Source organism: Syngnathus leptorhynchus, chromosome 10 (genome assembly GCF_054491065.1).
Source record: "Syngnathus leptorhynchus isolate UIUO chromosome 10, UIUO_Slep, whole genome shotgun sequence".
NCBI lineage: Eukaryota > Metazoa > Chordata > Actinopteri > Syngnathiformes > Syngnathidae > Syngnathus > Syngnathus leptorhynchus.
Genome location: NC_141204.1, coordinates 12,707,175 through 12,727,472, shown reverse-complemented (window position 1 = coordinate 12,727,472; position 20,298 = coordinate 12,707,175). Strand labels below are relative to the sequence as shown.

Below are 20,298 nucleotides of genomic sequence, written 5' to 3'. Positions count from 1 at the left end.
TTTACAAGTAGAACGCGTCAATTCCTCACATTACTAAAGAGACATGAAAAACAAAATCATATAGGCAACATAAATATACAACTGTGTTGGTATTTAATCAGAAAAGCAAGTCCGTTCTGGCAGAAGCCATTAAGATGTCAAGGTACGCAGGGTTCATGAAGACGTCAGAAGATTCAGGCACTATTCAAACTAGGACCAAGGACGTTAGTTGCCCTGTCGAGTTCAACAGGAAAATCTTTTCTATAAACCCAACATGTAGTAACAAGAAACAATCAATGCAGGAAGAGCTGTCAGAATCCAAGGGATGGTTTATTGGTAAATATCGCAGTCTCATTGCTTTTCTTCAAAATGACAGATGTGTTGTAAGATAATTGATTGCATAGCACACAATGACACGATGAAATGATTGTGTGCTAAAAAGCCTTGTGACCTCATCACTATGTGGTCACAAAAACTACAAGTTGTTGTCAACTCTGATGGAAAGCTTAGTGATGTCACAAAGGTGACAAAGCACTCGCAGGAGCCCGAGCAGCTGCCAATACTTTGGCAACAGACAAGTCAACAACAGCCCAACAATGGAGATGGCGTATTACTGCATCAAGGTGGAGGTCATCCTCCCGTTGGTGCAGAAATACTTTGAGCGCATCCAGCCAGCGCAGTGGAGCATGCTGGCCACAGGGACCATCGACTCAGCCACGCAGGTCATCCTGGCGGACATGTGCACGGACATCACGCAGAAACTCTGCGCCGACACCATCCGAGTCATCATCCCAGAGTTTAAGCAGCGCATTCAGAGTGCCGAGAAGAAAAGAATGAAGCTCAAAGTGGAAGGCGGACTGAGCACCGCCTTTGCCTCGGCACTCAGTGTCCCGGAGCAGCGCAGCAAGAGCTCCCAAAAACTGGACTCCCTCTTCAAGAGGGAGATCTCACAGAGGGTCAATGACACCTTGTCATCAGCCACCAGCACAGACAGCCAGCTGGTGCCACTTATTTACATCCCGGGCACCTTCACCAAGATAGAGGTTCTGGCTAAGATGGTGCAACTAGCCTGTGGTGCACTTAAGGTTTACCTGAGCAAGATGTTCACAATGTGCTTCCGCCCGTGCTGGCGCCAAAAGAACAGACAGGAACCTCCCTGTGACTCAAAGGGCGGGAACATGTGCATTTTCAACTGTGAAGAAACCACAGAGGCGGTGATGAACATCCTACGCAAATGGACTGACAGCGAGGACAAGTCGGTCAGGACCGATAGGGAACTCAAGAAAACAGCAGGAGAAATTGTAACAACCATCATCAACGACCTGCACTACCCTAAATCGTTGGAGGTGGGGCGCAGTCGCTCTTCTACACCTCACTTCAATCTGGCGCTGATCAAGGATCAACTCTGCAAGTTCTTTGAAACCTGCGCGTCACCCGACAGCGGCAATGAATCTGTTCGCAAACGCAACTTTTTGAACTTTTGCCAAAAGAAGTTTGACCAGCTGACATTTGAATTGCAGAAGGTTCGTTGTCGATGCATGCGGATGTGCAGGGAAGAAGAGGAGTCCCGACGAGGAACTCCGGCACCGGATGGTGATAATCTGCTCAGCTTCCGGGGAATCCAGCCAGGTCTTGAGGATGTTTTCCACAAGGTGGCACTACCGCCCCAAGGTGTCAGCATAGACGTGGACGAGCTACGACTCGAAGCCGACAAATTCTCAATAGACCTGGCAGATAAAATCTACCATTTCATGACCACCAACCGCACCACGATTCAGTCAGACGCTGTGTGGAGGCGCTTCTCAGAGCCGCTTATCCTGGAGGTGGACGAGGAAAAACCGGAGAATATCCAAGTCCTACATAAGATGGTAGAGGACACCTCTACAAAGTTTGTGCAGCAACTGCTCCTCTGGCTCAAAATTGAGCCAGTGACGAGAGTGAACCACGCCGATGAGGTCTACGGTTGCTTGAACGACATCGACACGCTTATTACGGGGACAGCGATGCCACAAGCAAAAGAGGACGTCGACTCAGACAACACTAAGTCCGAAAGCCCATCAGACACGCAGGAAGGGAGCATCACCACGGAAGGCAGGAGCAGCCAAAATGCATTGGAGACAGACAGCGCCCAAGCAAAGACTCCACCCTCCGGGGTGGTACGTGTCGCTTGGCCGTCGCCACTCCGCCCGCCTTCTGCGGAGGAGAAGCGTTTGCATAGGCACACGATGGCTTCCCAGTCAAAAGGTTCATCCTCAGAAGTGACGCCGGGCCGATCGGCCTCTGTTCTAGAGGAGATGATTACGTCGCTCATGGCGGTGCTTGTCGTCCAGCTGCTAACACGCATCCAAAAAAAACACAAAAAAGTTGTTTTCTCTCGCAACACACTGCCGATTATCCAGCGTCTGTCCAAGAAGGTACTTCAGGAGCCAAGCTTGTGCGTCATCACAGAGGCCGACATTTACAGCGTCAACAAGGTGATAAAGGCTGTCGTCAAGGAGATCCTGCGAGAGTTCGACTGCATGCGCCAGCTGCCGGAGGCTTTTCTGTCTAATGAGCTGAGTTTCGACAACACCCTCCTCAAGCTGCTGATGGTGAACTTAGAAGCCCTGAAAGTCCACCAGCAACGCAGGACACTCAAGTTCTTTTCTGCTGTGCGCCGGCTTTTCCGACAGACCTTATGTATGCGTGCCTCTACTAACAAGAAAGAAATCCTGGCGCATGATGAAACAGTTTCCGAGGCCAGTCTCGGCGTTTAAGGAAGACCACAACATGGTCAACTGCGGAACCAAAGCTGAGACATGAAGTCTTCACAAACACACCAAAGTGCAATCATGAGGGAAGGCTGCAATAGCTCTGGAGCTCACTCTGTGGTCTTTATGTACTTAGCAATATACTACTTTTGTTTGTCCATGTTAAGGTGTGTCTAAATTTGGGGACCCAGAGAGTGGCCCACAATTGGCCTTGTGTAACAGTTTTTGGTGTGGGTTTTTTATGATTTGAACAAAGATTAAGAAAAAGTACATGACACAGAGAAGATCTGGACCACTGTACATTCATGTACATTCACAAATGTTATTCATCTGGGGACAAAGTCTCCACTCCTTGTCCTGTATATGAGGATTCTATCTGGACCCCAAGCACTGTCAGGAGAAATCCGTGTGAAAGGAATTCTTTGCTCAGCTTTTGGGTGTTGGTTCTTAAAAGGTGTCCGTCAAGACACGTGAGCTTGATGAGCCAGTATGGAGAACATGTGAAGAAAGTCTTATTGGTTGTCACAACAACCTGTACCACAGGTTTGGCCTGTGACTCCTGAGGGCTCCACCTGATTCCTCAGCAGGGCGTCACCTGCTGGTCTTAACACCGCTGTCGCTATAAGACCAAGCAGCCTCGCTCCACCCGGCATCAGTCAACAACATGGACAAATTGTTCGAGAGCGAGACGGGCCAAAAGGTTGTGGTCAACATGATTAAAGAGAAAGCGGGTGAGTGAACATTCTTACATTCCTCTATGCGCCATGTAACTTGAGCTTGGAAGCACAAGGGTCTTTGTGGGACAAATCTTTTCAGGTTGACAATAGGACTCTTGATTCGCTGCATCAACACTAACACTTCGTCAAATGTGTGTTGTTTTCAATGAAACAAGTGCCGAGGGGCTGATGGGAAACAAGTCAACTGGTTCTTTTGCAGGGGATTTTGCAGAGGAATGCCTATCCAAGCTTGGAGGAGGAGGAGGAGGAGGAGGAGGAGGAGGGGCGGAAAGTCAGGAGGACAAGAAAGGTTTTGACGTGGGGGATGTACTACAGATGGTCGGTGGGAAGAAGGAGGACAAGAAAGGTTTTGACGTGACTGATGTCCTGTCCATGGCTGGTGGGAAGCAGGATGACAGTGGAGCAGGTGAGTTCTCAAGTGTGAATTAGCAAAACAAGGCTGTGCCCTGTCTATTCTGTGAATACTACACATGACGTCCATGCAACTCCAACTTTGTCTTATTTTCTTTGTGGCAGGAATTGGGAAAGCTCTGAGTGGACTGTTTGACTAGAAAAGCGCAGACCTCAAGCTCATCCACAACTTGTTAAAAGGGCAACTGTATGTGTACACCTGTCATTCCATGAAATAAAGCGACAAAAGCCATGTCACTCTGTTTCTTACATTTTTGGGCTGGCTGATGAAAAGCCTGCTAATACAACCGTGTTATTTGCTAAAGTAAAGAAAGCCAGTTGTTTGTGGTTTGAGCTTTCAAAATGGAAACAGCACACACACCTCAGTAGACATTCTGTACACACCCTGCCACCTTGATTCTAACTTAAAAAAATAGACTCGGGCAGCAATTACCAAGCATCACACACACCATCACAGCGTGCGCCGCATTGTTCATGCTTGCTGCAAGCTGACTTTGAGCGGAAAAAAAATGCAACTGGCGTTTCCTACGGCAGAAAGTCGGTCCTTTGTCGACCAAGGCGGAATTCGCCGCTCTCTCTTAGCGCCGGCTCTCCACATCACCTTTCGAGCTCCATGTTGGGGGGCTGAGCTGCTCAAGGTTCTAGCACCCCACCATTGTAGCAAGAAGCGGAAGTCAAATGGCACCGATATTCTTCCTTCAATAAAAACGAGATTTGCAAACATGCCACCAGTATGCCGGAGCAATAGCTTCGCTCTAGCAAAGACGCGCCGTCCCAAAAAAACGCTGGAAGCCGCCAAGAGTGGGTTGCCAAACCAACAGGAAATGTTCAAACGTGGTGGAAATGAAGGAAAAGTGTCAATGCCAACGAAACATGTTCAACCCAAAATTTATTAACCATAAAGATTGGATCTTTGCTCATGAAGATCTTGTTCACAATTTGCTGTTCTATGCTGATTCAAACCAGCCACCTCCAAATTTAGAAATTGATTCAAAACAGCTGTCGGGCCCAGCTTTAGAAAAATGCTTTTCCACAGGTCACTTCAGTCTTTGGAGTCGTTCAAAGTTGAATGTGCTGTCTTTTCTGGGTCATGGGTTTTAAATGTGCACATTGCCAAGGCCCACCTTCCCTTTCTTGCAGTCCAATCACGTGACTTCCAACCCAAACACAAGCGTGTTTGTTCTGCCTTTCAGGTGAGTCAGACACACACGCACACTTGGTGAGCAACAGGTGGAACCTGCCCGTCCGGTACGGTCAGGGACACTTCCCGGACCAGCCGTAAGAGAAAGGTGGCAAAAAGAGTCGCGCTCAGTGACCCGACCTCGCCTATTACGCGCACACACTCGCCGACGGTGAAGATGGACAAAATGGTTGAGATGTTTGGAGATCATGTAGGTGAGTAGAGAACTGCTTCTTACGTTGGCCTCCTCCATTTTGTCAGCAGTCCCATGATGTGGTATAACAGGTCAAGTAAGTATTAGGGGTCACCAAATCGGGTCCACAGCCTTCTCAATGTGATCGTGCTAGTACGGAGCTTGCTAAGGAGCAGATCATGTTTGTGTTGGACAAGGGAGACGTGTCAAACGGGAAGGACATTGGCCCTCGAGCATCAGAGTTGCTCACACCTCTGGTCTAAACACGACGTACAAGAACTGAAACAGAGTACAGTACATCGTTTCGTGTTAGTCCACATTAGGGCCAGGACAACCAAAAAAGTAGAAGTGATTTGAAGTGAGTAGAAAGTGTAAAACGGGTGCCCACCTCTGGAGGTCAATATGGTACCGCATGTCGGGGCTCATCTTCTGTTCATCTTCTTCCTTGAGCAAATGTGAAGTATGTGAATGAAAAGTGAGCTTGAGCAACGGGGCCGCACACGTTCCCATGAAAAGCAAGCCGTGTGTCCATTTGTGTGTGCACAGGGGACATCGTGGGGGGCATGGTGAAGAACGCACTCGGGGTCAAAGACACCAGCAAGGACAAAGGAGGCTTGAGCTCTTTCTTCGGAGGAGACAAGAAAAATCAGGACGAGAGTGACAAAGGAGGAATCTTCTCCTTTGCTGATGACAAGAAGAGAGAGAATGATGACGACAAGGAAAGTTTCTTCTCCAGATTCCTGGACAGAGATGACAATGACAAGAAGGCCAAGCGGTCGGGCTTTGATGGCTTGTTCAACGAACTTGATGGCCAGGAGAGTCAGGCAGGAGGCGGGGCCGGAGGATCGGGGGGCGGAGCTGCTATGGGGGCGGCAGGCGGACCAAGGGGTGGAGCAGGTCTAAGTGACGGAGGTGAGTCCAGACGTCTCACTGTTGGTAAGATCTTTCTCATAACTTGAAAGGTTGAGCTAACGCGAGCAGGTCAACAAGTAGAGTGATATGAGTACTGAAACCAATATTAATTCTAGCACTGGGCATTACATTGAAATTTCATTGTGATTTCAATGAAGGCATTAAAAACGTTAAGATCCAAAATGCGGAATGAGCCAAACCACGACGAGAGGCCGATTGAAGACTCTAAATTGTCCCTAGGTATGAGTGCGGATGGTTGTTCGTCTTAGTGTGGCCTGCGATTGGCTGGCAACCGGTTCAGGGTGTCCCCCGCCTACTGCCCAATGACCGCTGGGATAACGGATAACGAATAACATGCATACATACATACATACATACATACATACATACATACATACATACATACATACGCGAACGCATACATATATACATACGCGAACGCATACATACACGCACAAACACCCGCATGCTGGGATTTAAGATACAGCAGCCCCCCCCGCACATAGACACACACATTCCCAAATGTCACGTGTTTGGCAAACGTGTTTGGCAAACTTGACAAGGGAGTGCCGTAGACTTGACGTGTGAGTGACGCTGAATGTTTTTGTGCCATCAGATTTGTTTGGTGATCTGATGGATGTAGCAGAAGAAACATCCAGAGGAAACTAGAGCAACAGGAAAGAAGTTCTTCCCCCATCCTTCCCTCTTCTTAACCTTGGTTCCCGCCCAGCAGCTTGTGCTAGTCCAGATTTTCACCAAATCAAGCTAGCGTCTTGGCTCGATTCAGTGATCTGTTTTAGCGTATGTGGCATTACTTTCGTCGACAGGGTCAAGACACGTTTGAAGCTGGAAGCTGCGATTTGATTCCATTTGATTTGAATACGGACAATTAATCCGTAAGAGGGAGAACTTGAGCCGTTGACAGTTTAGTTTTAATTTTCCTGTAAACATGACAGTTGTGTATACAAAGCAAAAAATCAATCATGCATGTAACCTTTGTGTTTCTTTCCGCTTGGGATTTGTGATCTTTAAAAAAGGTGCCAGGCAGCACTTCAAGACGGGCTTCCTTCCTTTTGTTACTGTCTTCCGGATTGACGATGGTATCCAAAATGAGCGCAAACATCACAATTGAAGGCGCCGGCTTCACGTTTGCACATTTTGGTTGCTTGTATGTACTGCCGTCCATCCATTGTGATGGCCTTTCCGAGTCGACCGCATCCACAGTACACCTGAAAACTGCCCCGGGGGCGAGGAAAAGGATGACCGCAAGGCGCAGAATCGTGAGCGTGTCCAAGTCTCAGTCCTGGGTCGCAGCCAGCACGCCAAAACACGTGTCCAACACCAGGCAGAGGAGATTGAGGTGGCAGGGAGATAAGGTGGGTCCGGCCAGATCAGCATCTGGGAGCCAAGACGGGCTGATTAGGGGACGGGCCGACATCGATTCATTCATTCTGCCTGGAGTCTTTGACCGGAGCTTTCGGCGGGCAGCAATCGAGGCAGGTTCACCAACATCTTCACTTGTGGCGAGCCGAGTCCGGGACTTGATGGCATCTCGGCCATACATGGGCAAGTCCCAGCTCCAAACACATGCCTGCTATCGGAATTCCAATCACACTCTCCTGCGTCCGTCCTGCATAAAGACGAGGGCTGTGGGCATCGGGGTTCTATGCGGTGGCAGCGATGGCACGCTAAGCACAATCTACTGGGCAGGAGCCCAATGCAACCACAGGAAAGACTCAGTCCAGTTTGAATTTGGGGCCAAGCCTTGCTGAATATAAACGCAAGGCGACCTGTAAGCGTCCCATGAGGATGTGGAATTTTGGGAGGCCTTAATTGGGAGAGCAAATCTCTGACAGATTCATGTCAAACTAAATGACAAATACAAAAACATCTTTTTAATACGATAAAGGGTCCATTCAAATATTTTGTTCACTCTTTTTGCTTTTATATTCCTTTTATTGTGCACTTGGAGTCTCCATATTTGTAGAAAAGAGATACTTTTAAGATCTGTTTGGGGGCAATTTTTTTTTTTTTTTTACTCCATTCAGTTTTCTCCATTTTCTATTACGTATTTTTATCTATTGCGTCACATCCTTGGGGGCAGGATTACCAAACAAGGTAATGGGTGTGGCCAAACGGTTTCGCAAATCTGCCATCTTTATTGCTCAGAGCGACTTTTGTAGTCCAAACAACTCAAGGCTGCCAAAGTGGAGAGATCAAAATGTTCCATTGTTGGGTGCATCAATCCACACAACTCATTGCACCGTCCTACAAAGTCCTGATTGTTCAAGGACGAGTGTTTCAGAAATCTTTTGTCAGTATAGAGAAGATTTCGCCGAAAGACTTTGTTTTGTTGATGGTTCAGTTCCTTCAATCTATGGAAACGACAGATACAGTAAAGCAGTAAGCTTGAAATGACACAAAAATAATAAACTGTATTTCACTGTCATATTACTGTGTGTCTAAGATGCCCTCGTTCTCATAGCATTAGCATCAGTCTTTCGGCTCATTTTAGAGCTGTCCGCTCTATGTTTTCACTTCTTCTGGGTGTATTTTGAGTCGTTGTATCAGATGAATTGCATTGAAGGTGTTGTATTATTCTTGGGAACACAATAATGTGATAAATGCATTCGTTAGCTTCTTGTAGCGCTAGCATTAGCTTACTTCATAGCTTGACTGCAGTGTTTGTTTACAAGACGTGTTCATAAATATTGTGAGGGGATTTATTTTGTTATGTATGGTTGGATGGACAAGTCTTCTGCTATTGACATCCTTTAATCAATCAAAAGATTTGCACGCAAGTAAACCCTAACCCTCCGCTACAAAACTACAAATATGTCCCACCGGAAAGGGAGGCACACATCTTGCGGCCTGGAGTGGGTGGGGTGTGAAGTATCGATTTGCATTTAAAGAGACCGCACCAAAACACCTTGCTCTGAGCCCGCCTCAGAACAGTCCCCTGGTGACAGTAGTAAAAGAACAGAAGAACAGAGGTAAAGGAAGGGCCTTCTTTTACCCCTGTTCTGAGGAGGGTATGCTACTACGATAATGAGGGATTCAGACAAAATATTTGCTGTTCTACCTTATATTTACCACAACTGAATAAGTAAAATGTAAAAAAGAAGGATATACAATAGAGCTTCGGTTTTCGAACTTCCCGGTTCTCGAACAAATCGGTATGCGAACAAAAAATGTGAGATTTTTTTGCTTCGGATGTCCGACTGTAGTGTTGTGATAATTAGACGCTACCCCTTTAAGAGACTGAGGAAGTAAGAGGGTGACGAACAGTGGGAGAGAGAGTTGTTGCAGTACAGGCGAAGTGAGGAGTGAATGTGTTGCTGCCTGTAACTGTCGAATAAAAGTTATTAAAGCTCCGATTCAAACATCTCAACTGAGAGGACATTCAGTTTCTACAAGGACATTCAGTTTCTACACCGACGAAATTCAGTTGTTGAACCTCGCAAGATGAGCCGAGAGGACCCGCATGCCAACTGACTCCGTTCGTTATAACATTCTCGTTACTCTGGGGATTGCATCAACTCTAATCATGCCTCCAAAGGAAGCAAATGGGAGCAGTAAAGCCATCGGTTGCGCGATCGGACCAAATTAAGCTGCACACTGAGGTCCACTTAAATTTTGGAAAGTACATCAGGACTTTAAAAATATTTTCTAAACTTTAGCGACCGCTCTGTCACAATAATGCGACTAGCGCGGTGCAGTTGCGCGGTCGGTGACGCGCTATGGTTGCGTGTTCGACGTTGGGCTGCAGTTGCGCAATCGGACAAAATTAAACTTCCTGCGCACTGAGGTCCACTTAAATTTTGAAAAGTACATCAGGACTTTAAAAATATTTTCTAAATTTCACCAACGGCTCTGTCACAATAATGCAACCAGTGCGGTGCAGTTGCGCGGTCGCTGACGCGCTGCAGTTGCGCGATCGGACAGATATCTTAATCTTGGAACGGGTAATTTTTTTTCCCATTATTTGTAATGGGAAAACATGAGTTGGAATTCGAACGATTCACTTCTCGAACAGCCTTCTGGAACGGATTGGGTTCGAAAACCGAGGCTCCACTGTATAACCTTGATCTGTCAGCTTTAAGTTGAAAGTGGTTCAAAATGTTTTGTGGTGGATGTTAGTTTGCCCAATTCATCGGTTGAGCCCCGAGGGACTTCTTTTCCATCGCTATAAGTAATGTTTGGCAAAAGATGACATTCGACCTGATCCAAGCTGCACTGAGCCGAGCTTTCACGGGTCCGGGACAAAGAGCAGGTCGAGGAGCGTCAACTCCCGACAGATGGCCACACCATTGTCGTTGCACAGGACGAGGCTGCGAACGGAGATGGTCACGTTTTTCCCGGGAAGGCAGAGGAGCGTGCGAAGCCTGTCCGCTACCGCATTAATAATTTTGCCGTCGGAGCCTGCAGCCGACGGACAAAATTGAAAGCGGAGCCAAGAGTTAATAGGGAGGAAACTTTCAAAACAGCTCTCACCTGCGTTCCTCAGTAGCTGGCCGGGCGACACGCCCAGAATCTTCTGCGCGGTGACGGTGGGAACCTGAACGGTCGCCTGGCCGGAGCCCCGCCCACTCACCGTCAGCACGGCCGGCCTGTGGATGGCGACCACCTTTGAAGGAGTCCAAGGCAGATGGGTGGCAGCCATGTCTCACCTGTAGTAGCGGTGCACGGCTCCAGTGGGCAGGCAAACGTAGCATGGAGCATAAATTCCGTTGGCTTCAACGTCCAGTTCAGCAGCGCACCAGCTGCAGCCCATATAGTTCTCACGTTGCCGCTCAGCATCGCGGAGATGGCGGCACGAGTCGTGGAGCCATCCAAGCTGGACGGCAGGGCCGCTGCCATGCCGCCAAAAGGCAGAAAGCGGAAGGCCAACACTCGTACCCTGAGCAGCACATCTCCTGGGGACAAGAAGTGTGGTCTGTATTTGCTGGCAAAAGCTCTACGGTGTTGCCAAACCCCATTTGCTCACACGCATAAGGACCGGCCCCAGCAAAACTGGATAGGCTGGATGCCACCAGGGCAGGCTGCCACCTGAGTATTGCTGCGAGAGCGGTGTGTCCACGTCCATCTCCACGGTGCGACCCGTCACACACAGGAATCGGCGCAGCCGGCGGTCAGTGGCATCCAGTCGCCGGGCGTGGCTCCAGGGAGTGCTGTGAAAAATCGGCGCACTCAGAGTCCATGAACAGGATGAAGCGGACATCCCAGACGGCGTCTGAAGGAGACAGGAAGTCAGCACGCCGCCACGTAACACTACACAAGACAGGCAGATGGAAAGCCCACCTGGGTGCGTCCTGAAGCTTGGAAGCCAGTCCAGAGCCGAACAACACTAGAGATGCACCGATCCGATATCTGGATCGGATATCGGCCCCGATATCAACAAAATAGATGGATCAGGTATCGGAAAATGCAGCTGATATGTGAGCCGATCCTTTCCTTAATCTATTGGGACGCGGGCTACGTCATACGTCAGCAGCACGTGTGCCGCATGCCACGAGAGTTTTCTAAACAAACGCAAAAATGGAGCGAACGAAAGAGTCCGCTGTGTGGAGGTACTTTAAACTGAACATGCCAACTAGCTTGACGGCAGTTTGTAATGTCTGCAAAGCTAATGTTGCCAGGGGTGGTGGTAGTACTGCCAGTTATAGTACTACCAATTTAATTAAGCATCTCCAGAAACACCATGCAATGGAGCACCAGGAGTTCCAACAGTTGAGCAGATCAAAGGGAGCGGGAGGTGGACCTACACAGCAGTTAACGTTAGCAGATGCACTGCAAAGACGGGAGAAATTCCCAGGCAATAGCGCAAAAGCTATAGGAATTACTGAGAAAGTGCTGGAATTCATGGTTTTGGATGGACAACAAATGAGTGTTGTTGAAAACGAGGGCTTCCGACGTTTACTTGAGCACCTGGAGCCACGGTACCATTTGCCATCGCGCAAGTATTTTTCTGAGACCGCACTGTCAGAAATGTATGAGAAAGTGTGCGAACACCTGTCACAAGAATTAAGAGATGTAGATGCCATGAGCTTCACAACTGATATCTGGAGCTCGGAGGTGTGCCCTACGTCTATGTTGAGTTTAACTGTGCACTGGTTAGACAGGAATCACACCCCTCGCAGTGCCGTGCTGCAAGCTAAAAACTTCCCCAGAGCACACAACGGTGACACAATTTCAACTGCCATTAAGGCAATCCTTTATAAATGGAATATTCCGCTCAACAAAGTGCATGTCATTCTCAGGGACAATGCCAGCAATATGAAAAAGGCCATGGAAAAGATGGGAGCGTGCAGCTTGGGCAGTTTTGCTCACACACTACAGCTCGTTGTTAATGAGGGGCTACTGTCTCAACGAAGTGTGAGCGATGCGAATGCAAACGACCGACAGATTGTGAAACATTTCAAACATTCTCCACTTGATTATTCACGGCTATATGACGTCCAACTCCAGATGCAAATGCAACCTAAACGCTTACAACAAGACGTCAGAACAAGATGGAACAGGACCTACTTCATGATACAGAGTCTGCTGGAACAGAAACGCGTACTAGGTGCCTAACTGCTAACCAGTGGGCCTTGCTGGAGAAAACTAGCACTGTTTTGGAACCATTTGAAGGGCTGACCAGGAAAATAAGCTCATCCACCGCCTCCACTGCTGATGTCATTCCAGCCATCACTGTCCTCAAGCGCATCCTGACCAAGGAAGACGAGGCAGATGCTGGCATTAAAACGATGAAAAAGACCCTGCTCCAAGCTGTCAAACAACGTTTTGACTCAGTAGAAGATGAGCCTCTGAACACCCTGGCCACTTTTTTGGACCCAAGATATAAGGACAGGTAAGATATTTTAAGATAACATACTGAAGTGAGCTATTGCTTATATATAACAGATACCAAGTATGGGAATATGAAAGTTAGACACCTAAGCTGTTCTATGTCTGTTTCAGATACTTTACAAGTGAGACGTCTACCAAGCATGCAAAAGAAGCACTACTGAAGGAGCTTGAAGACAGGGGCTTGACCAGCACAGCAGGAGCAGCGGAGGCTTCACAGCGACCAGAGAAGGCCCCTCGGATGGAGACTGCAGCAGAAGCAGTAGCAGCTCCAAGCAAGAGCAGTTTCATGGAAGCATTTGAGCAAATTCTGGAGGAGAGTGAGGATGCAAGTGCAGCAAGCAGCTCAAGCCCTGCAGGTCAATTGAATGAATATTTAGCTGAGAAAACCATCACTCCATCAGACAGCCCATACAATTACTGGGAAGCAAACAAACATCAGCTACCTGATCTTGCTGCTACTGCCAAAAAGTATCTCTGTGCCCCCTGCACCAGTGTGTAAAGTGAGCGATTGTTCAGCACAGTTTCCAACACTGTGAATGACAAGCGAAACAGACTGACTGTAGACAGAGCAGAAATGCTTGTCTTCTTGACAAAGAGTTTGTCATTGCTGCTTAAGTGAGCATTAATGAGGGGGTGAGACTGCACAGGTTTCAGAGCACCAGGCCATGAATGGTGCGATTGCACTATGTAGAGACATGTTTACATTGCTTGATTATTGTATTTGACCAAGTCGCTTGTTTATTCTCTTGTCCCGATGCTATATTTTATTTTTAATTCCACTCTGCACTTTCAGTATTTAGAAATAATTTTGAATCTTTTTTTTTTTGTGTTCGACTAAGCAGAGATTGTTTTCAGGGAGCAGTTCTCATTGCTGCTTAAATGAGCATTTAGAGCATCAACAGGTCATGAGTGGTGTGGAATGGCACCTAATGTTTACATGTTTACTATTTCTTTTAATATTTGGTTACTGTGTGCTTGATCACCTTTTCTATATTTGCCCAGTGCAGTTTCAGCTGCAACATTTGTATTTTTTTTTTTAAAGAAGTTTGTATCCTAATTTACTTGAATTTAAATGCTGATACACTTTATTGCTGCTGTTGCACAATTTTTGTTACAAATAAATAGTTCATTGCATTAATCTGCTTTATCTTGTGGCATTTTGTCTTAGGAAAGAACTGTGTAGTCATGCCTGATGCCATTGCCTTTAGTCTTTTCTGTTCCACATGTAGAGGTATGTAGCTTGTTAAGTCAACCATAATATCGGATCGGTATCGGGTATCTACCGATATGCAAAGCCACGGGATCGGTATCGAAACTGAAAAAGTCGGATCGGTGGATCTCTAAACCACACAGCAGCAGCGCTCCCTTAAGGCCATTGGCCCACTCCACACTCGCCACCGCGTGACGTTCCAAAGCCGACCTGCGGCGAGATTCCGCCTCAGCTCGCCACACTGCCATATGTGGGATCAAACATGGGATGACGCACCTGATCACATGCCTCACACAGAACAGAACATCATGACACGCACATTTGTCCAACGGGGATTGAAACGAGTAAATAACGAACAGATTGGGTCAAAAGATATCCAGCCAGGGACCGCTGCCTCATTTTCTAGCACATTGCAGCTTTCTTAAGATCACCGGCCTCGCCTCTGTGACAGCCGTCAGTTCAAGCATGCATGGACATCTAATAAAAAGCCTCAATCTATTTAAATATTTATTTATTAGTCTAATCTTATTGGTTTTCGCCAGCTCTGAATTGACGCGTGAGGACACCTGACAAGACATGTCCTGACACGCATGGACGACAAGTGACCCCCATTGCGAATCTGTCTCACTCACCCGCGCTGACGTATATGTGTGTAACGTGCAGTAGTGTGTGGACCAGCATGTTGACCCCATGTGGCCATGGGGGGACGTACGGCAGGCGTTCCAGATGCTGAAGGGGGCGTCGTGGCTTGGACAGCATCAGGGAGCGCCGCTTTCCAAGGAAATCGCAAAGAGAAGACAACGAGGCAGCATCTACAAGGCCACCATCTGAGAGATGGGGAGGGGGGTTAAGGTGTACTGGGGGATGAGCCAGGGTAAAGGGGCATCTGGAGCAGTACCCGTGAGGCAGGTGAGGGCACTGACATGACCGAAGTTGAGTAATTTACTGCTGAAGGTGGACTGCAGTATTTTCTCACCCCTCCAGGTGTTCTCACTCAGCCGCAGGCCTAACACGAATGAGGTCAAATTTCAGAATGGGACCACCCTTTTTCTGCGAATGTGTGTGTGTGTGTGTGTGTGTGTGTGTGTGTGTGTGTGTGTGTGTGTGTGTGTGTGTGTGTGTGTGTGTGTGTGTGTGTGTGGTAGAGGGGGTGGCTCATGAAGGCGGAGGCGCTAAAACAACCCAAACTCAACAAAGTCTCCATTGTGAAGAAGACATGTTCAGGGAATGCAAACAAGACCCCCGGTGTCTCCTTCAGGTTGACCTTGTGGTTGTCGTGTTAGCATACCTGTGATGAAGACGACATCTCCAACGCCAAGTGCCGCTGCCCAAAATGACGCCCGTCGGCACAGCAGCACCGTCAGGTCCACGCCCGACTGGTCCGTCACTACCGCACTGGCTAAGACACCGGGGATCCCTTAGACGCTTTGCACTTGACCTAGAAGGATGGGAGGCACCGCACGTTGAACTTGGAATTGGGCCGAGCACCACACGTGAGGTTCTGTTTCTTCTTGCACGTATTTGCGCTGGACCTGGGCAGCGCCCCTGAGAAATGAGGTAGAGAGGTACTGGCTGACTAGGGAAAGCTGCGGTTCCGGCTGCCGGGCAGGCAAAGGCAAGTCCTGGTGAAGGCGGGACGCTTGCTCATTTCCTGCGGTGTGTTGCGGAGGCTCGGTGTTCTGAAGCCCCACTGAGGCAGAAGCCACCTCGTATGAGCTTTCATCCTCCCGCATGTCGTCATCGTTATCTGAGAATCAGGAAGGGCTTATTTTCCAATCGTAGAAGTGTAAAACAGGCCAGAGCTCAGTAAGGCTTAACGGCAGAGAAAACGTGTGAATGTGCCAGGGCCGGCCGACAAAAAAAGGGGACGTCTAAGGAGACGCCTTTGGCAGACCAGCGTGGCAGACACGCGTGGCTACTTGAGTCAAGTCAGGCCGGCCAATGAGTCAAGTCAGGCCCGCGAGCATTGAGAATACCAAATAGGAAGCGTATAGTCTGGCTCACCGGCTGCAGGGACGAGGCGGCCTTTTCGCCAGGTGAGCTTCAATTGACTCCACCGCTCCCTCAGCACGTCGCCGTCACCGGGAGAGGGGCCCCCGCAAACGCATAGATCTTTGGCCCCTCACACATGTTGAGAAAGGAAGAAGATGCTTTGGTCACATCGAACGTCATCCGCCCGAGTGACACCATGAGCAGTTCAGAACAACCAACAAAATACTCTCAAATGGGGGTAGGCAAACTTTTTGTGCTCTTGGCCTACATTCCTAGGCGGGGTTAGAATGGAACGGGAGTCAGCGAGCCGACGGACGGGGCGAGAACACGCAAATGACGATTCTGCGCTAGCGTCACAAAACTACTTGTTTACTTTGTTGTTGTAGACCAGACCTGAGCAAAATACGACCTGCGGACCACATTCGGCCCTTTGTGCGTCTCTGTCCGGCCAAGTTGATTACAACTGAATAAAAAAAAAAATAATCAGTGTCGTGCGTGCTTTTATTTTTAAAGGCGTTGCACTTCTGTATGTGAGCTGTGCGTGAAGGTGAACAGCGTGAAGTAATGCTGCCCTCAAAATGTGATGCTAAGAAAAGAAAAGTTGACAAGGAGTGCTTTCAACAAGATATGGACTGCCAAGTATTTCTTTACCGAAATGAAAGGTAAAGCCGTGTGCCTGATTTGTGGCACACAGGTCGCTGTGTTTAAAGAATACAATTTGAGTCACCACTACACAACCAAGCATGAGGAAAAATACTGAAATCTGTATTTATTTATAAGAGCGCGCAACAGAGGCTAATGCATTGCGAGCAAAACTGCAAGCCCAACAATGACTTTTTATCAAACTTCACACCCACAGAGATGCAGCGGTCAGGACAAGTTTTGTCATTTCCTACAAAAGTGCCAGAAAAAATAAGCCGTTTCCTGATGGAAAGTTTATTAAGGAGTGCTTATTCGACTCTGTTGCACTGATATGCCCGGAGAAAAAGAGCACATTTGAGAATGTGTTACTCTCCCGACATCAAAGTCAAAGTCCGCTTTATTGTCAATTTCTTCACATGCCAGGCACACAAAGAGATCGAAATTACGTTTCCCACCGTCCCACGGTGACTAGACAGTACACAACACTCACATCAAATAGCACAAAGAGTAAAAACGAACAGACAAGAGCAACGAATCGATAGCACGCCAGCCGCTCCAGTTGCACAGCAGAGTCCGGAATTATGCCAGCGACCGGACATTCGCCAGAAGAATGGAAGGCACGGCCGGGCGAGTTGGGTTCGCCGCTAGCCTGGCCCGGACGCCTCCGCGCTGTCCCCTCTTCTGCCTGCTCGCACACCGCTTCCGACGCTGCTTGTCCGGGGAAGGAGTAGCAGACGAGTCCGGCGATGATTCAGGCCGGAGTAGTCCCAGTGACTTTAATGTCCCCGTATCAAAGTCCGAAACGCCGCAAAACTCGCTTTCGCCGATGTCGAGCAGAACCTGCCTGCCGTACTTGTAGCGCAACGTGGTACGATCAGACAAACACACAAAACTGTCTGACAAACACTTATTAAACGAACAAAACACCGATCGGTTGGGACGGAGAGAGGCCGCTGCGTGTGCACGCGCCGCCATCTTGAAACAGTTACAAGGCGGGTTGAGGACACATTGATGCGTTTCTATAAATGTGTTGTAATTCACAGTTTGAGGAAAAGTTAAGGAAGTTAAGAATAAATTGTACTGATGAATGATGTGTTTTTCATTTGACCTATAAACCACAATTTCACATACCGTAATTTTCGGACTATAAATCGCTCCGGAGTATAAGTCGCACCAGCCATAAAATCCACAATAAAGTGAAAAAAAGCATATATAAGTCGCACCAGAGTATAAGACGCACTTTTGGGGCAAATTTATTTGTCAAAATCCAACACCAAAAACAGACATGAACCAGCAACAACAGGCTAAACGATACGGTATGCTAACGTGACATATACACAAACGAGGAGCTGAGAACGGGCCTGACGTAACATTCAGAGTTATTCAAGTAAGTATTACATAAATAACACGTTTATCCAACCATCTGTGTCACTCCAATTCATTAAATCCATCGATCTTGCTTTATGTAAACAATGCCGCGTTTGCGCCGCATATGCTGACGTCGGACCTGTTGTAAATTGCATTTCTAATTATTCCAAAGACCCATATAACGATATATAAATTAAATTTCAAATAACTATCATATTACAACAATATTATCAAACCATCTGTGTCACTCCAAATCATTAAAGCCATCGATCAAATTCCTCGTTATTTATGTCAACAATGCCACGCGTGCGCTGCAGAGATCTAGTATATAAACTATATTGTAGCGTTGACAAAGTACCAGGAAAGACGTGTGTTTGGTAAACTGCTCTTTATTTAACAAAACAAGAGTTCAACGAGCCAACAACGACTGAACTTCCAGCCACGGAGGTGAAAGAGAGCACTCGTCGAGAAGGACCGGGCGTGTGTAAAAGCCAAAATTGTTTTTCAAACCTTCTGTGTCACTCCAAATCATTAAATCCTTCAAACTCTTCGTCCTCCGTGTCACTTACAAACAAAGCCGCTAATGATGCCTGTAGTACGTGGGGCCCTTCGTCATCTTCGTCATCCCGTGATCGAATCCTTTGTTCTTTATGTAAACAACCGTCGCGCTGTACGGGTGACGTCAGTTGCAGTTCAAATGACAGTAATCCCTTGCTACATCGCGGTTCGTTTATCGCGGTTTCACTACGTCGCGGATTTTTGAATTTTGAAAATTTGTGGAAAAAATCACATAAGTCGCTCCTGAGTATAAGTCGCCCCCCCACCCAAACTATGTCAAAAACCGCAATTTATAGTCCAAAAATTACGGTAGCTTAAGATAAATGTAAACAGAATAATTGTATCCTTCTAATTACCAGTACCAGCTATTTAAAATAAATAATTTTGAAAATTGAAAAAAGAAAATTGAGCAGGTTTAATTTATCATTGGTGTGGCCCTCTGACACAACTCGGGTTTTTCATGTGCCCCTTGTAAAAATTAATTCCCCACCCCTGTTGTAGACGCTGCAATGGTGAGACCTTCTTTCGCACTACCCTCATGCCAGTGACGTGCGGTGAGGTTCATGACAGGGGAGGCACTGACGTCACCCTCCCAATCCCGTAAAATTTGTCCGACACCTAACCGTGTGACAAAAAAAGGTTAGAGAACGCTGCTCTAAAGTGGCTTATTCATTATGTAATTTTAACTATTTAAATCTCATATCAGCAGTCTTCACACATAAAACACTCAATAAAGTACATGGAATCAAAAACTTGTTTTTGATCGTGCAAAGTGGCAAAGTCCCGTTGTCCGAATCAAACCTTTTAACTCCGGAGTTGCTCTTCCTTCACTGATGACTTCCCGCTTCGACCGAAAATACATAGTTAAAAATCGTTTGAGTTTGGATATGTAATCCTCCATTGTAAAACGAAATGTAAAAACGAAAAAAAACAAAAAAAACAAACGAATATAAAACGAAATAAATGGACGACTGCTCCTCAGTTGTTCACTGTAAATTTGAACTGGAGATCACTTATTCTACAACCGGGCGCATGAAGCATCCCGGGATCACTAGCGCCCCCTGCCATAAGGCTGGAGAACAGTTTTTTCGTTGCCTCCATTGGGTCTCTTTTCAAAGCTGTTTTGTTCATCTAAAGAAACACGACGTTACAGACAGATGACAAAAAACACTATATATTATATACACCAGCTTAACTAAGGAAATCAGTTAATATAGCCACAGTGTTTGAACACTTAAACAGTGACATAGAGACAGACAGCAGTTCAGTCTAACTCAGGGGTCGGGAACCTTTTTGACTAAGAGAGCCATGAAAGCAAAACATTTGGAAATTTATTTCAGTGAGAGCCATATAATATATTTTAAAAGTGAATTCAACAAAATGTCAGTATAATAAGCCTCTGAATTGATTCTTTTAAATAATGTTGTTATAACACTCATTATTAATGCGACTACATGGATTTGCTGAGTCGGGTTGGTACTTGGTGAGGTTAAGCTTCATGCAAGCGTTGAGGC

The 20,298-nt window shown here is 47.2% G+C and overlaps 3 protein-coding genes across 3 annotated transcripts; 2 read left to right on the top strand and 1 right to left on the bottom strand.

Moving 5' to 3' along the window:
• Positions 1–8: 8 nt before the first annotated feature.
• On the top strand, positions 9–4,114 carry LOC147050518 (uncharacterized). The gene is made up of 3 exons (XM_085922094.1): positions 9–3,460; positions 3,666–3,872; positions 3,983–4,114. The coding sequence occupies exon 1, from the start codon at positions 576–578 to the stop codon at positions 2,733–2,735; it is 2,160 nt and encodes a 719-aa protein (XP_085778220.1). The 5' UTR covers positions 9–575; the 3' UTR covers positions 2,736–3,460; positions 3,666–3,872; positions 3,983–4,114.
• A 969-nt stretch (positions 4,115–5,083) lies between these two features.
• LOC147050517 (uncharacterized) lies at positions 5,084–7,218 on the top strand. Its single transcript, XM_085921598.1, has 3 exons — positions 5,084–5,272; positions 5,797–6,162; positions 6,779–7,218. The coding sequence occupies exons 1-3, from the start codon at positions 5,236–5,238 to the stop codon at positions 6,829–6,831; spliced, it is 456 nt and encodes a 151-aa protein (XP_085777724.1). The 5' UTR covers positions 5,084–5,235; the 3' UTR covers positions 6,832–7,218.
• shld2 (shieldin complex subunit 2) lies at positions 7,083–19,911 on the bottom strand. The gene is given in 15 exon segments (XM_085922606.1): positions 7,083–8,537; positions 10,384–10,493; positions 10,657–10,772; positions 10,833–10,942; positions 10,945–11,078; positions 11,137–11,354; positions 11,356–11,395; positions 11,464–11,505; positions 14,361–14,465; positions 14,857–15,051; positions 15,123–15,230; positions 15,513–15,623; positions 15,663–15,971; positions 16,229–16,345; positions 19,586–19,911. Coding segments are annotated over 14 exon segments (1,752 nt in total). The 5' UTR covers positions 19,686–19,911; the 3' UTR covers positions 7,083–8,537; positions 10,384–10,446.
• Between the last annotated feature and the right edge of the window lie 387 nt (positions 19,912–20,298).

What these genes read in the sequence shown, in the direction of transcription:
- LOC147050518 (XM_085922094.1), top strand. Translation starts at nt 576, where the DNA reads ATGGAGATGGCGTATTACTGCATCAAGGTGGAGGTCATCCTCCCGTTG.
- LOC147050517 (XM_085921598.1), top strand. Translation starts at nt 5,236, where the DNA reads ATGGACAAAATGGTTGAGATGTTTGGAGATCATGTAG. An exon ending in GATGTTTGGAGATCATGTAG is followed by an intron (nt 5,273 to 5,796) that starts GTGAGTAGAGAA and finishes GTGTGTGCACAG; the next exon opens with GGGACATCGTGGGGGGCATG. An exon ending in AGCAGGTCTAAGTGACGGAG is followed by an intron (nt 6,163 to 6,778) that starts GTGAGTCCAGAC and finishes TTGTGCCATCAG; the next exon opens with ATTTGTTTGGTGATCTGATG.